Raw genomic sequence first — 12,432 nt, 5'->3', positions numbered from 1 at the left:
TTTTTAAAGCTTTTAATGGCTTGGCACCCACTTACCTCACTGAGTCTCTATCTTTTTATGTCTCTAGACGAGCCCTGAGGTCATCCTCAGCTGGCTTTTTAAATATTCCTAATGTCCCCCAAAATAAAATGGGTATACACTGTGCTCCAAAACTGTGGAACACCCTGCAAGGAAATATCAGAGAGGAAAACTCACGACAGCTAAAGACACATTTCTTTAGCTTTTGAATTAGCGACGCACTCCTTTTGAATGGTCTTTTAGTCTTTATTATTGACCTACTTTTAAATTGTTTTATTTATTTTATTGGTCTCAAAGGGTTTTAATTTGTATTATTTATGTAACAGTTTTAATAGCATCATTCCGTTTAAGTTGGGTCTTTTTTTAATTGAATCGTTTATATTTATATTACCATACCTTTTACTTGAACGTTTCTCTTAATCTGTTAAATGTTATATTTTGCTGCCATGCTGCATGTATCTGAACTGGTCGTAAACATCTGACCTGAGGGAAATTTCTTGTTGTTTGTTTTTAACTTGTGATGTGTGCATTTCGGTAAAGCACTTTGAGCTGCATGTCATGTATGAAAAGCTTTATTGTTATCTCAGCACTGACCTGTGTCAGGTGAGCATGTAGGCAGTCGTGGCTGGCCCTCAGGTAGGCTGCTGTTAGCTCGTAGTGGGAGGGCACACAGTGCTCCAGCAGGTGGCGCACTGTGGCCAGGTCAGCCATGATGCCATGTTGGAGAGCAGACAGGTGACCTGCGAGCCCGGGGCCCCGAGTGTGCAGGTAGGAGACACTGCGGAACCTGGCAGAGACCGCCTCCTCTAGAACCTGAGGGGCGGGGACACCTGAGACACATCAGAAATGTGAAAGAGGGATCGATGAAAGGTGAGGTGTTTGAAACCGACCTGGAAGAAGCTGGCTCTCCAGCAGCGGGGTCGTCCGGGGGGCAAGGGCCTGGAGTGTCCTTTGGCACCCCCCCTCTCTTCCAGTAAAGCTCGGTCCAGGGCCTCCTCCCGCTCCACTATCCTCACCGCTGATACGAATGGTGTGGGGTTTTGTCGGGCCAGAGCCAGAGCGCTGCTCACCACCGCCCACAGCTCCTTGCCTGCACACAGTGGGGGATAAGAAGAGAAACACGTTGGAATAGTTTTTAATAAACTTTTGTTAATGATGCTAAGTAAGGGATAATGTGCAGCGAGACGCTCATTATGGGGAAAAGAACACCTGACAGGCTGATCAGGGAGCCAGATGCGAACAGATGAACAGATCCCAGACTTTTCTGATCCACTAACAAGTCCTTAAACACTGCAGAGCCCATACCGTGCTCCTGTCGGTGTTTACTTTCTGTCTGTCTTGCTGATTTATCTGACGTCCAGCGCTCCGTATTTTAACATCTTTTCCTTTCTCTTTCTTGATCCTCCTTAACAACGGTCAATAAGTCCTTGACAGCGGTATGTAGTACTGGATTAACAACGCGTCACATTTTCTGAATTGGCCAAATAGAATCGAGTATTCAACTAAGACATGTAATAATATCCAATATCCAAGCTTAACACCTCATCCTCTTTAAGTTAACATCACGTGATCTTTAATACGGGACAGTCAGGACAAATACTGTCGGCTTCTTCTCTTTCCTCCCTGAGACGATTTAATGCTGCACCATAAATAAATGATTTACATGATCCATAAGTATTGTAACAGATGCAGATTTAGGTGTCCTTTGTATTTACAAACCCACAGAGAATTGGAACTAAAATGTGAAGTCCATCTCAGCTGTGAATAGATTTTTAGCTGCTTTTAACTCTGTGTTTTGGTGTTTCTGCCCCCCAAATGAGGATGGCTTTGAGCAACAATAAAAGCACTTTAGGCAAGCACTATGCCTGGAGTTTGTGAGTAAGAAAATCATGACTTTAAATAAACAGTGATGTTAATACATTTCTGGCGGTTGAGTAAACAGTCACAATTTTGCTAAAACCTCTTGCTTATTAAGGGGAAACCACTGTGTGTCCATGGTGTGTTATGTTCTTGTTCTCCAGCCCCCAAGTGGCCAACAATAAATAATAAATACATTTCAGTAATATTTTACCGCTTGATCATTTTCAATAATCCAATACCTAACAAATTCAGTTTGAATAAGAATAAGTATAATGACAGAGGGTGAACTAGAACCGAAATGTTCTGTTGATCATTTTTTTGTTCTATTAAAGTATATTAAACATAATCAAATGAAATAAAACTCTATGGACATTTTTGATCAAACGCGTCACAGTACAAACCTTGGCCAAATTTAAATGGGAATTTGGCCGTCATAATACTGTTTCAGAAATAATGTTGGATGTGGTTTGGAACATAATATGGCGTAATACGGTAGCATGTAGCCTAGCTTGGAAGCCTTCGCTAGCTTGGTAGCTTCGAGCTAGATGGGCGTGTTTCAGTAGCCACACCTGCTTCAGCTCCAACCCTATGTCCATATTTGGATTAGCCGGGAGTGGGCGGGAGGTAGACTGAGAAGATGGATGGTGGGAGTCGCCCACTTTGAGCTTCATTACGGCTCTTCACAAACCTATGAGTGACGTCACGGATACTACGTCCATTATTTATACAGTCTATGGTTTCTCCCGGTAGAAAACTCTCTTCAGAGGAGAGATCATGACGCTCCAAAGGGGCGTGGCCAGCAGCAGCTAGTTCATTTAAAGCTACAGAATCAGCACTTCAGGAACAGGGCTGAAATAGAGGGGGATGAGGCATGCTACAATGGGAGATCTGTTTGGTATTTTGAGCAAAACACTTCAGAGACATGTTTTGTATAGATATGGCCCTACAATATATTGTTCATATATAGCATGATAGGAGACCTTTAAACACATTTAGATGCCATATATGTTTGCTTATGATGCATAGAATGAATTGAACTGCGTAAACTTTATGAATGCTGCTTTTAGGATCTCTTACCCAGGGCGTCCACCAGCTGCCCGACTCCAGAGAAGTATCTGCCCACCAGCTCCTGCTCCTCTGAGCTGAGGGCGCTTCCTGCCGTCCCAGCAGCCCCGTACAGCTGCCACAGGATGTCGTCCTGCCAGCGCTCCAGATCCATCAGCCGGGCGTGGGCCTCCAGGAGCCGCCGGGACTCCACCAGACGCTCCGTCTCCATCACCATGCTATGCACTGCAAAGGCAAGGAAGGGTGGAGAGAGGGAGGCCTTTAATTCACAAACTGTCAACAGCTGATGCAATAACCTGCTGCCGCTTCCTGCTGTTAAACACAATAAACACTCATGTATCCAGCTAAACATTTTTTATAAAACATTATAAATAAAATAAAAGTACTGGGGTTTTCTGACAGTTGCTCCATTTTAGAATGAAAAGAAAGTAAATAAATAAAATAGAAAAATAATTTTAAATATATACATTTATATAAACACCAGAAGTTAAAGTAAAAATGTGCAATAAAAATACAAAATACATAAAATAAAAAGGAATAAAAAAATAAATGTAGTTTTTTTATATGAGAAGTTAAGGTAAAAATGAACATTGTAATAAATATATACATACAGTGATAGTATTAATGAGATATGAATGCTAAATTGCACAGTTTTAAATGGTTTGGCTGCTGATGGTGATGATGCTCTGTGGTAAATCTTGGTGAAAATGAAGCTCCTCCGGTGACTGACCAGCGTGGGAGACATTTTACAAGAGGACCCACACCTTCTGGTATTCATCCATTGCTAGGACACTTCGGATTGTATCCACCCATCGCACAGTTTGGTTGCTATGTTAAAATCATGAACAGAAATCATTATGAATGAATGAATGAGCGTCCTCTCACCAGAGTAGAGTCGCGGCAGGTTGCTGACAGCAGCGAGGAGCTGACGGTGGCTGACAGACACTTCTCTCATCCTCTCCAGAGACTTTACCCCCGCTGTGTTTCCATCTGACTCCAGTCCTGCTCTCTTCAGGGCCTGTGACACCTCCTTCAGCTCCACCCGGGCCTCCCGGAGCTGCTCCAGACCCCAGCCCACCCCCTCCAGGTACGACTGCACCATGGACTGGAAGGAAAGCAGCAGCACAGTGGTTACTATTGATCCCATCTTATTGCTAACAGCAACCATTTCTTCTTAAGTGCAACCATTTCAGATAAGATGTACTTTTATTAATCCCCTAGGGGAAATTCAGGAGTTAAAGCAGCAACACATTAAGAATGAAAAACAGGACAGTATGGTTCCACACACGATAATACAATTAAAAATGTTTTTTAAATTAAATTAGAATTAAATCCATATTACATTTTAATTAATTAAGATTAAATTGATCTGTAGGTAAGTATCTGTTAAAACAAAAAAGGGTATTAAGTAATTCAATGAACATATATACATTTTGTGTCCAGATTGTTAAATATATATACATTGGTGTATAAAGATTTAGAGAGCATGTTGTGTGTCTGTGATGTCACCTTGAGTCTGGTGTGTATGGAGGCAGTCCTCTGACTCTCTCTCTTCCTGTACTGGCTCAGCCGCTCCAGATGCTCCGGCCGACAGAACACACCTGACGCCCACTTCAGGGCCGCACCCCGGGCCAGACACTCGGCCCGCTCCACCTCCGGCCATATCTCAGCCACTGGCAGCGAGCCTGACAGAACACCAGGGAACAATAACATGAAGGTTATAAATATGTGTAGCTGCTAGTGTCTCCATGATCATTTATCTGATACTATCACACCTAAATCTCAAGCGCCACATTTTCACAAGGAAAATCACATTTTTGTAATAAAAAAGACAATATCTCTGGTTCTGCTGCATCCATTCTGATCCTTGGTATTGGATGCAAAGCTAAATACTGTAGGTAGCCTACATTCAATTCTTGGCCCACATGAATATGAAGCAATATGTTCAGATAAAATATAACTGAAATCTGTAAAATCTAAAGTTAATTTGTTCAAGCAATTGAACACAACGTGAATATGTTGATTATAAACTCAATGTAAGACAATTGCTACAGTTTATTCTATTAGATCGCATAGATCACCCTGGACGCCATAAAACCAGAAAGAAGAAGAAAGAGACTTGGCGTTTCAACCTTCACCGTCGACTGCCGGACTTTAGGTAACTGTAATTGTTTAATATTCCTTAAGTATACGTTATTGAAAATGAAAAGTTATTTTAACGTGTTTATGCTGTACAATGTACAGTGTACATAGACGAATAATATTGTCTGCATGTGTATATTCTTACAGGTGGTGAAGTGAGGTTTGCGCTTCACAATGCTGGCTAGCTAGTTGGTTGCTGCTCTAACACTTACATAATTATTTCATACTAAGTCAACGTAATGGAAAAACATAGCAGTGAATGTGAGTATCGGTGGTAGCATTTTCCAGTTTGATGACAGGCACAACTTTTGGGAAAAATACATCAGCAGAGCCAGAAAGCAGCTGGTTCAGTTTAGTCAAAGAGTGAGAACCAGAGATCACTTTTTAAATAAATCAGCATGACCACACCTAGCTCAGCAAACATGCCATACTGCATAATCCCTTCTTATGGGATTCTAAGGGTTCCTGCCTGAGAGTCAAATTTCCTGCACTGATTCATTCTGGAGGTGAGCCTTTGAAACAAAGCCATCAAGGCTAACATCATAATACGCCCTTGTGGAATAAACAAGTCACGAAGCAAGAGCAGAGGGAATACTTTACCCAGCAAATGTCATGACTGTTGATGCTGCTGATTAAGGGACCTGACACTTCAGGATTACCTCCTCAGCTGAACAGTTTCCAGTGGGAAAAGATGTGCAACCATAATGGGTATACGAAATGGATGAATACTTTTAAAATGTCCTGGTTTTAAGAAATCAAACTTTACAACCACAGGAAGAGGGAATTGAGACTTTTGCAACAGGGTCACATCCATACAGAAACGTTTAAATTGGCCTGGCTGTCTGCCAACTGAGGTTTAACAATATGTCTGTCTCCACAGGAACTCTGCATGCAAGAAATGTTTGTAGAAATATAATCCAGTGTGGTGTGAGAATGTTTGTGTAAACAATAGTGATTATATATTGCATTATTTAAAGGACCCCTATTATGCAAAATGCACTTTTTGATGTCTTTTATACATAAATATGTGTCCCCGGTGTTTAGGGGACTCACAAAGTGTCCGAAAATACAACCCTCTCGTTTTCTCCTTACCCACATCTCTAAAAACGGGGGTACAAACGAGCTGATCCAGATTTGCTCTCCTTATGATGTAATAAGGAAAATATGGGCTGGCTTTACATTGAACTCCTGGCAATGTCCCAACCTATCGTCCCCCATATACAGTTGGCGAGCTGTAACCCCTCTGTTCTGGAAGTTATATGGTCTGTGTTTACATTAGCAAGCATCGCTAACACTCAGAGCTAACGCTGTACTGGAGAGACTGTGTGTAATATAAAGGTCCTGTCCTTGTGGTAAATAAGAGAGAGAAACGTTTGAGCTCCAGACTGTTTCAGAAATAATGCTGGATGTGGTTTGGAACATAATATGGCGTTTAATCACGGCAGCGTTTAGCTGAGTTTCTCCCAAGGGGCAACCTCCGGGGCTGAGCAGTGAAACACATACGGAAGTGCCAAAAACTGCAGTTCATCGAATGGCCGTGTGGACTGGCTCCAAAACAGAGCAATTTACATAGACCCCCCATGTTAAAATGCCAATTTTTACAGCAGAAATAAACATGTTTACAGCGTGGTATAAAAATTGCTTTTGGTCTCTATAGCTAATTTCCCTATTCATGAAAACTGTGAGGAGGGTGAATTTCTATATAAGTCTCCCGTTTGAATTATATTAAGGCTTAAGTTTATGCATATTAAGGGCGTGGTCGCTTTGATTGACAGGTCAGCGCCGTCAGTGGGCGCTAGCCGCCAGTTGTCTGCTCTGCTAGCTCTGCTAACAGTCACTGCACTTGACCTGTCGGACATGTTGGTGGTGTTGATGCGTTTTGAATGCAAATATCAGACATAATATGGCTTGCTATGCGATTAATTGTACTAACAGACCGTCCAAGAAGTCTGGTCTCCAGTTTTTTTGGTAAGTGAAATTTTATTATGATTTTATTTATATTTTAGCACCGTTAGCACTAATTATCAGTGTGTCTGCTCCATAGAATGTATAAAGTATCATCTACTCACTTGTTACATTAGCTTGTTTGCTAGCTAATTAGCCGTGGGTTAGCCTTCGAGCAAGACGCCCACGATGCTTAACAGGAGGGTATGATAGCCACCTTGCCGCTGGAGAAAATACTACCACATGAGAGTAGCATACGGTAGCATGTAGCCTAGCTTGGAAGCCTTCGCTAGCTTGGTAGCTTCGAGCTAGATGGGCGTGTTTCAGTAGCCACACCCTGCTTCAGCTCCAACCCTATGTCCATATTTGGATTAGCCAGTAGCGGGCGGGAGGTAGACTGAGAAGATGTCGACAGTGGGAGTCGCCCACTTTGAGCTTCATTACGGCTCTTCACAACCCTATGGGTGACGTCATGGATACTACGTCCATTATTTATACAGTCTATGGTTTCTCCCGGTAGAAAACTCTCTTCAGAGGAGAGATCATGATGCTCCAAAGGGGCGTGACCAGCAGCAGCTCCAAAAGAGCGTGGCCAGCAGCAGCTTCAAAGGGGCGTGGCCAACAGCAGCTAGTTCATTTAAAACGATAGAATCAGCACTTCAGGAAAAGGCCTAGATAGAGGCGGATGAAGCATGGGGGATCTGTTGGTATTTTGAGCAAAACACTTCAGACATGTTTTGTATAGATATATATTGTTCAAAGATAGAATAATAGGAGACCTTTAACAGATTTGGGCATGCTGAGCAGCAGTTTTGATATTCAGGATTGCAATATTATGAACAGTCTGACTGAAACATTTCTCTGCAGTCTAACGGAGAGCATCTTTCTTTCTTTCATATCTGTTGGTCAGCTAGACAGGCAGCCGTGCAGCCATCAGTCATCTCACTTCTTAATTGAATATTGTGCTGGGTATTGAATCACTAGACAGTAATGTGCTCTGCTAGGTCACCAGTGGAGTGATATTTAAAGGCCAACACGGAAGTTAGCATCACAAGAAAAAGCAAGGGGATTATTCAATTTAATTTTGAGTATTGCAGTAAAAATAAATCATCTGTGCCAATCACACGTTTATTATATTTACACATTATGTTCATAACCTCCACTTATTAACACCACTCCTGATTTTTGCAAACGCTAGGCTATAAACGAGGTCCAGCATCATGGCATGGATGCTGTGCATCACCACCACTAAGCTAAAGGTGGCTAAGGTTTAGCATGATGATGTTTGGTATCTCATGGAGCCATTTGTTTACAACCGTTGTGTTTAAGACACATTGAAGCTTGGATCATTCATGAGTGGAGTATTTACTGATGTCTTTTATGTAGTAGAACAAAATGTGAAAATCTCAGAAAAAACGTTCAGAACCGCTGTCATCAAGACCAGAAGTTGGAAAATGCTAACTCATTTTAGGTTTGAGGACTCATTCCTGCACCACTCTACTAAGCAGTCATTCTGTGATTTACCAAAATACTACTAAACAATGTGTTGAAAGTTTAGTTGAGTGTTGAAATAGTCATAGACTAAGCATGCATGACTGAAAGTTCAGGTTTGGGTCTTGGTAAGAATAGCCACTTATGACACAAACAGGACTGTCTGTGTCTAGGAGGAGGTCATGGGACACTGCTATCTCCTTCCAACATTAAATCTGATTGGTCATCAGCAGCAGCTCTGCAAAACAACACACCATAGAGCCCACATTCAGGAAAGTGATGAGTCAGGTGAGCCTCTGCTGCACCAGCACAGTGAAAAACACAAGTCCACTGAGGACAATACAGCGGTGAGTCACTGATTATAATGGCCGGTTGGTATAGAAACCAACAGATCATCTCATGATGGTGCACAGTGGAGAGTTTAAGCCGGTATGATGGCCGACCTACTGTCGAAAAGGACTCCTGATAGAACTACACAAACAAAATACACATTGCCCTTAAAGGGGCACACAGTTGTACAGGTTAAAGAGGCCCTATTCTGCTCAATTTCATTAGTGTGGGAGAGAAACTCCTCTGGAGGTAACACCGAGATTATAGCCTTTGTAGACCGTTTACATGCACCAAAACCTATAGAACACCCTATGGGAAAGAAAAATCCCCCAAAAGCATAATAGGGCTCTTGATCTTTAAATAAACCAGCCACAGGAATGCAAAAAATGCTATTGAGCTGCAATACGGGAAGTGTCAGAGAGGGTTTGACCCATACTAAGAACTTAAGTTACCTTAGGATATCTCGTCTTCTGCTGCTTTTATTTGTCCCTAAAGAATATCTTAACTTTATGGAAGTCCAATGCTAAAATGCTAGACTGTCCCTTTAAAGTTAGACATTTTCATGGAAATAGTTCCATGGCAACGCGGCTTTGTCTGCTGATAAAGATCATGTGATAATACTGAAGGCTCCAGAACAGCGACTGAATGGACCTTGTAGTCATAGGCTGTGTCGAAATTGTCATATGTCATTCGGACCCCCACTGTCATCTTTCATATCACCAGTGTTTCCACTTTTGGCCTAGCTCTTCTATGCACTTTTTTTGTTTCACTATATACACTACAAAACTCTAAATCTTGCCCAGCATAATTGTCTAATTTCGGGTCAGAATATGTCTTTACACTTGATATAAGACCTCAGAACTTAAGTTACAACTTTTTTAGTAAAGACTCTTGAAAGCATTTTATTTTCAGTATTTTTAACATTTATTTAGTAAAACCACATTTCCTGATTCTGGTCAAATATAGTTCCAAATATTTTTTCCCAGTTAATAACAAGATCTGATTCATCTAAATATCCCATCTTATTACAAGAAGTCTTAAGAAGCTATTTTTTTTCTTCAGTTCTTTTACTTATTACAAGTGGAAACCAGGTTTGTTTGAGCAGCATTGTTTCCAGTGTACCAGTAACCTGTAACCACTGTAGCCTGGTATTGATTTATTTATTAATTATTATCTAATCAGTTTTTTTGTTGTCTTTATTCCAGTTGTAGGGAATGGTGAAGGTTGGTGTATTCCATTGTTTTTAGTTTTCGAGAGTGAATGAGATTTAGTCCATCAGGGCATGTGATATTTAATCTGACTGATGAATCAGCTGCTGTTTTCAGGGAGGAACCTCCATCACATTCAGGGTGGGTAACACGTTCAAGTGCCACTCCATGAATAAACCTAATGGTTCAGTTGTTGTTTTTGAGGAGTGCAACCATCACTGTTGCCATGCACAGCTCTGCAGTAAAACACTTTCTAAGAAGTGGGCGTTGGCCTGTTCGATGTTGTCAACAGTGTGTGTTTGTGCATCCAGTTACCTTCTGGTTTGTCCCGGCCATTCTTCTGATCCCCTGCAGACATTGAAGTTGAGTTTTCAGCTCCGCGTCCACCCCACGAGTCTCTGTTTCCCTGGGGACCGGTTCTGAAGGTGTACGGGGGGCAAGGCTGGCAAAGGAGGGTGAAGAAGGACAGAGATGAGACAGAAAAAAAGGAGGAGGAAGAGGAGAACGCGTGGAGAGAGGGCACATATCCATTCTACTGACGGCTTTCCTCTTCAACCTCACACACACTCTCTCTCCCAGACACATCCTCTGCTGAGAGGCAGCAGGAAAGGGAGGGAGTAGGGGGTGTGGGGGAACAGAGGGAAGAGAATAATGCTGGAGGGTGGGGAGGGGAGAAAGGGGCAGGGACAGGGATGTATGCTGTGTTCAGGGACATGTCGAATCATTTTATCCTCAGAATTCAGAGCAAAGTCTATGTGAGGTGACAAAATTGTTGCGGATAAAATCCTGGATGATAGATCTTAGCTCGCATGTCAACAGATCCATCTCCATGACAACTGAGCAAACTCCACCCACTGACTGAGGGGGTGTGATGCGGTTTTTAGACCTGGATGGAGCTTGTGAGGCAGATTTAGTTGTAATTGTTTTGTCACAAACAATTTACGGGGTCCAGAATAAACTGCATGCTTAAATACTTACTCTTTAAAGGAGTAGTACCACTTTTTAATGAATAACCTTAATTACTTTTATTGCAGAGTTAGGTAAAAACATAGATTCTTTTGTCTGCACAATAAATATGAAGTTACTGCCAGTCATCAGTTAGCTTAGCTTATTGCTAAGAGAGTGGAATAGACTTCCTGGATACAAAATCTACTGACAATCGCCTCAGCTCACTGATGGAGAACATACTGTGCATGACCTACATGGATTTGTAACAGCTTGCAAAATGATTTTTGATTCATGTAACATCGTGAAGACAGAGGTCAATATTATTCAAACCCATGCCTAGTTGACAAACCAGGTTACATCTTTGTTTTTCTTTAATCTTTGTATTTCTTTGTTGTGACATGCGTTGATTTTCAGTCAAATAAACGCCAATTTCCAAAGATTAGGCAAAGTCTTACTACATTTTATCCAAGTGTATGTTCCCATGTCTACAGTAAAACTGAGTTGTGGTGTATTCCTAGCAACAAGATAACTTAAACACAAGTATAAATTGAAAAAATGTTCATATAATAGTTATTATAATTGTGTCAATTGTGCAGGGGAAGGGACCAGGAAAACAATCCAGATGATGGCAGAAAGAGGGGGGAGGTAAGTGGACATGGTGTTCCACAAAACCTCTTAAAGGGAAACCAATAAAGCACAGGAAGAAACAATGTATAATGCATAAGTCATTAGCCTACAAGCAGTCATAAAAATCAGGGAACACATGAGCCAAGAGCTAATGGAGGCCACTGTTCACTTTACAGGACAGTGTGATGAAGCCAGACAGTATTCTGAACATTCCTGTAGCTCATTAACGTTCGTTCACACTAAATCTACTCAGTTTAGAATCTTACATCACACACATGTAACAGCTGCTCTCGAAAACTAAGTGGATATTAACACATCTGCAGTAAACTGTTCTATGCACTTTTGTTATACTTTATACAATACAAAACTCAAAGTCTTGCGCAGTATAATTGTCTAATTTCTAGTCAGAATATATGTCTGTACACTTGACATCAGACCTCATAACTGTTTTTGTCAAGACTCTTTAAAGCCTCTTATTTTCAGTCTTTTTAACATTTATCTTTTAAAACAACATTTCCTGATTCTGGTCAAATGTAGTTCAAAATCATTTTTCTCTCATCTTATTTCAAGAAATCTTACCAAGCTAATTTTATAAATAGTTTTTAATTATTTTACATGTGGATTTTCAGGATTATTTTACTTTTTTGAGCAGCATTCTTTCAGGTGTACCAGTTTGTCTATAACCTGGTATTTATTTATTAATAATTATTATAATCAAATTTATTTTTCTTGTTGCCTTTTCTTCCAGTTGTAGTGAACGGTAAAAGTTGGGGAAATCCTATTTCCAGTGTTTTCAGTT

The 12,432-nt window shown here is 41.1% G+C and overlaps 1 protein-coding gene across 1 annotated transcript in view; it reads right to left on the bottom strand.

Annotated features, from left to right (window-relative positions):
• exoc3l1 (exocyst complex component 3-like 1) overlaps positions 1-10,669 on the bottom strand; it is a 30,678-nt gene extending 20,009 nt beyond the window's left edge. The window contains exons 1-6 of the mRNA XM_063876222.1: positions 10,374-10,669; positions 4,453-4,628; positions 3,829-4,048; positions 2,956-3,168; positions 909-1,108; positions 613-831 (exon numbers count right to left, since the gene is read on the bottom strand). Of these exons, the coding sequence (XP_063732292.1) occupies positions 613-831; positions 909-1,108; positions 2,956-3,168; positions 3,829-4,048; positions 4,453-4,628; positions 10,374-10,416 (1,071 nt within the window). The 5' untranslated portion in view covers positions 10,417-10,669. The remainder of the gene's footprint in view (positions 1-612; positions 832-908; positions 1,109-2,955; positions 3,169-3,828; positions 4,049-4,452; positions 4,629-10,373) is intronic.
• Between the last annotated feature and the right edge of the window lie 1,763 nt (positions 10,670-12,432).

This window comes from Eleginops maclovinus, chromosome 2 (genome assembly GCF_036324505.1).
Source record: "Eleginops maclovinus isolate JMC-PN-2008 ecotype Puerto Natales chromosome 2, JC_Emac_rtc_rv5, whole genome shotgun sequence".
Taxonomy (NCBI): domain Eukaryota; kingdom Metazoa; phylum Chordata; class Actinopteri; order Perciformes; family Eleginopidae; genus Eleginops; species Eleginops maclovinus.
This window is presented reverse-complemented; position numbering and strand designations above follow the sequence as displayed.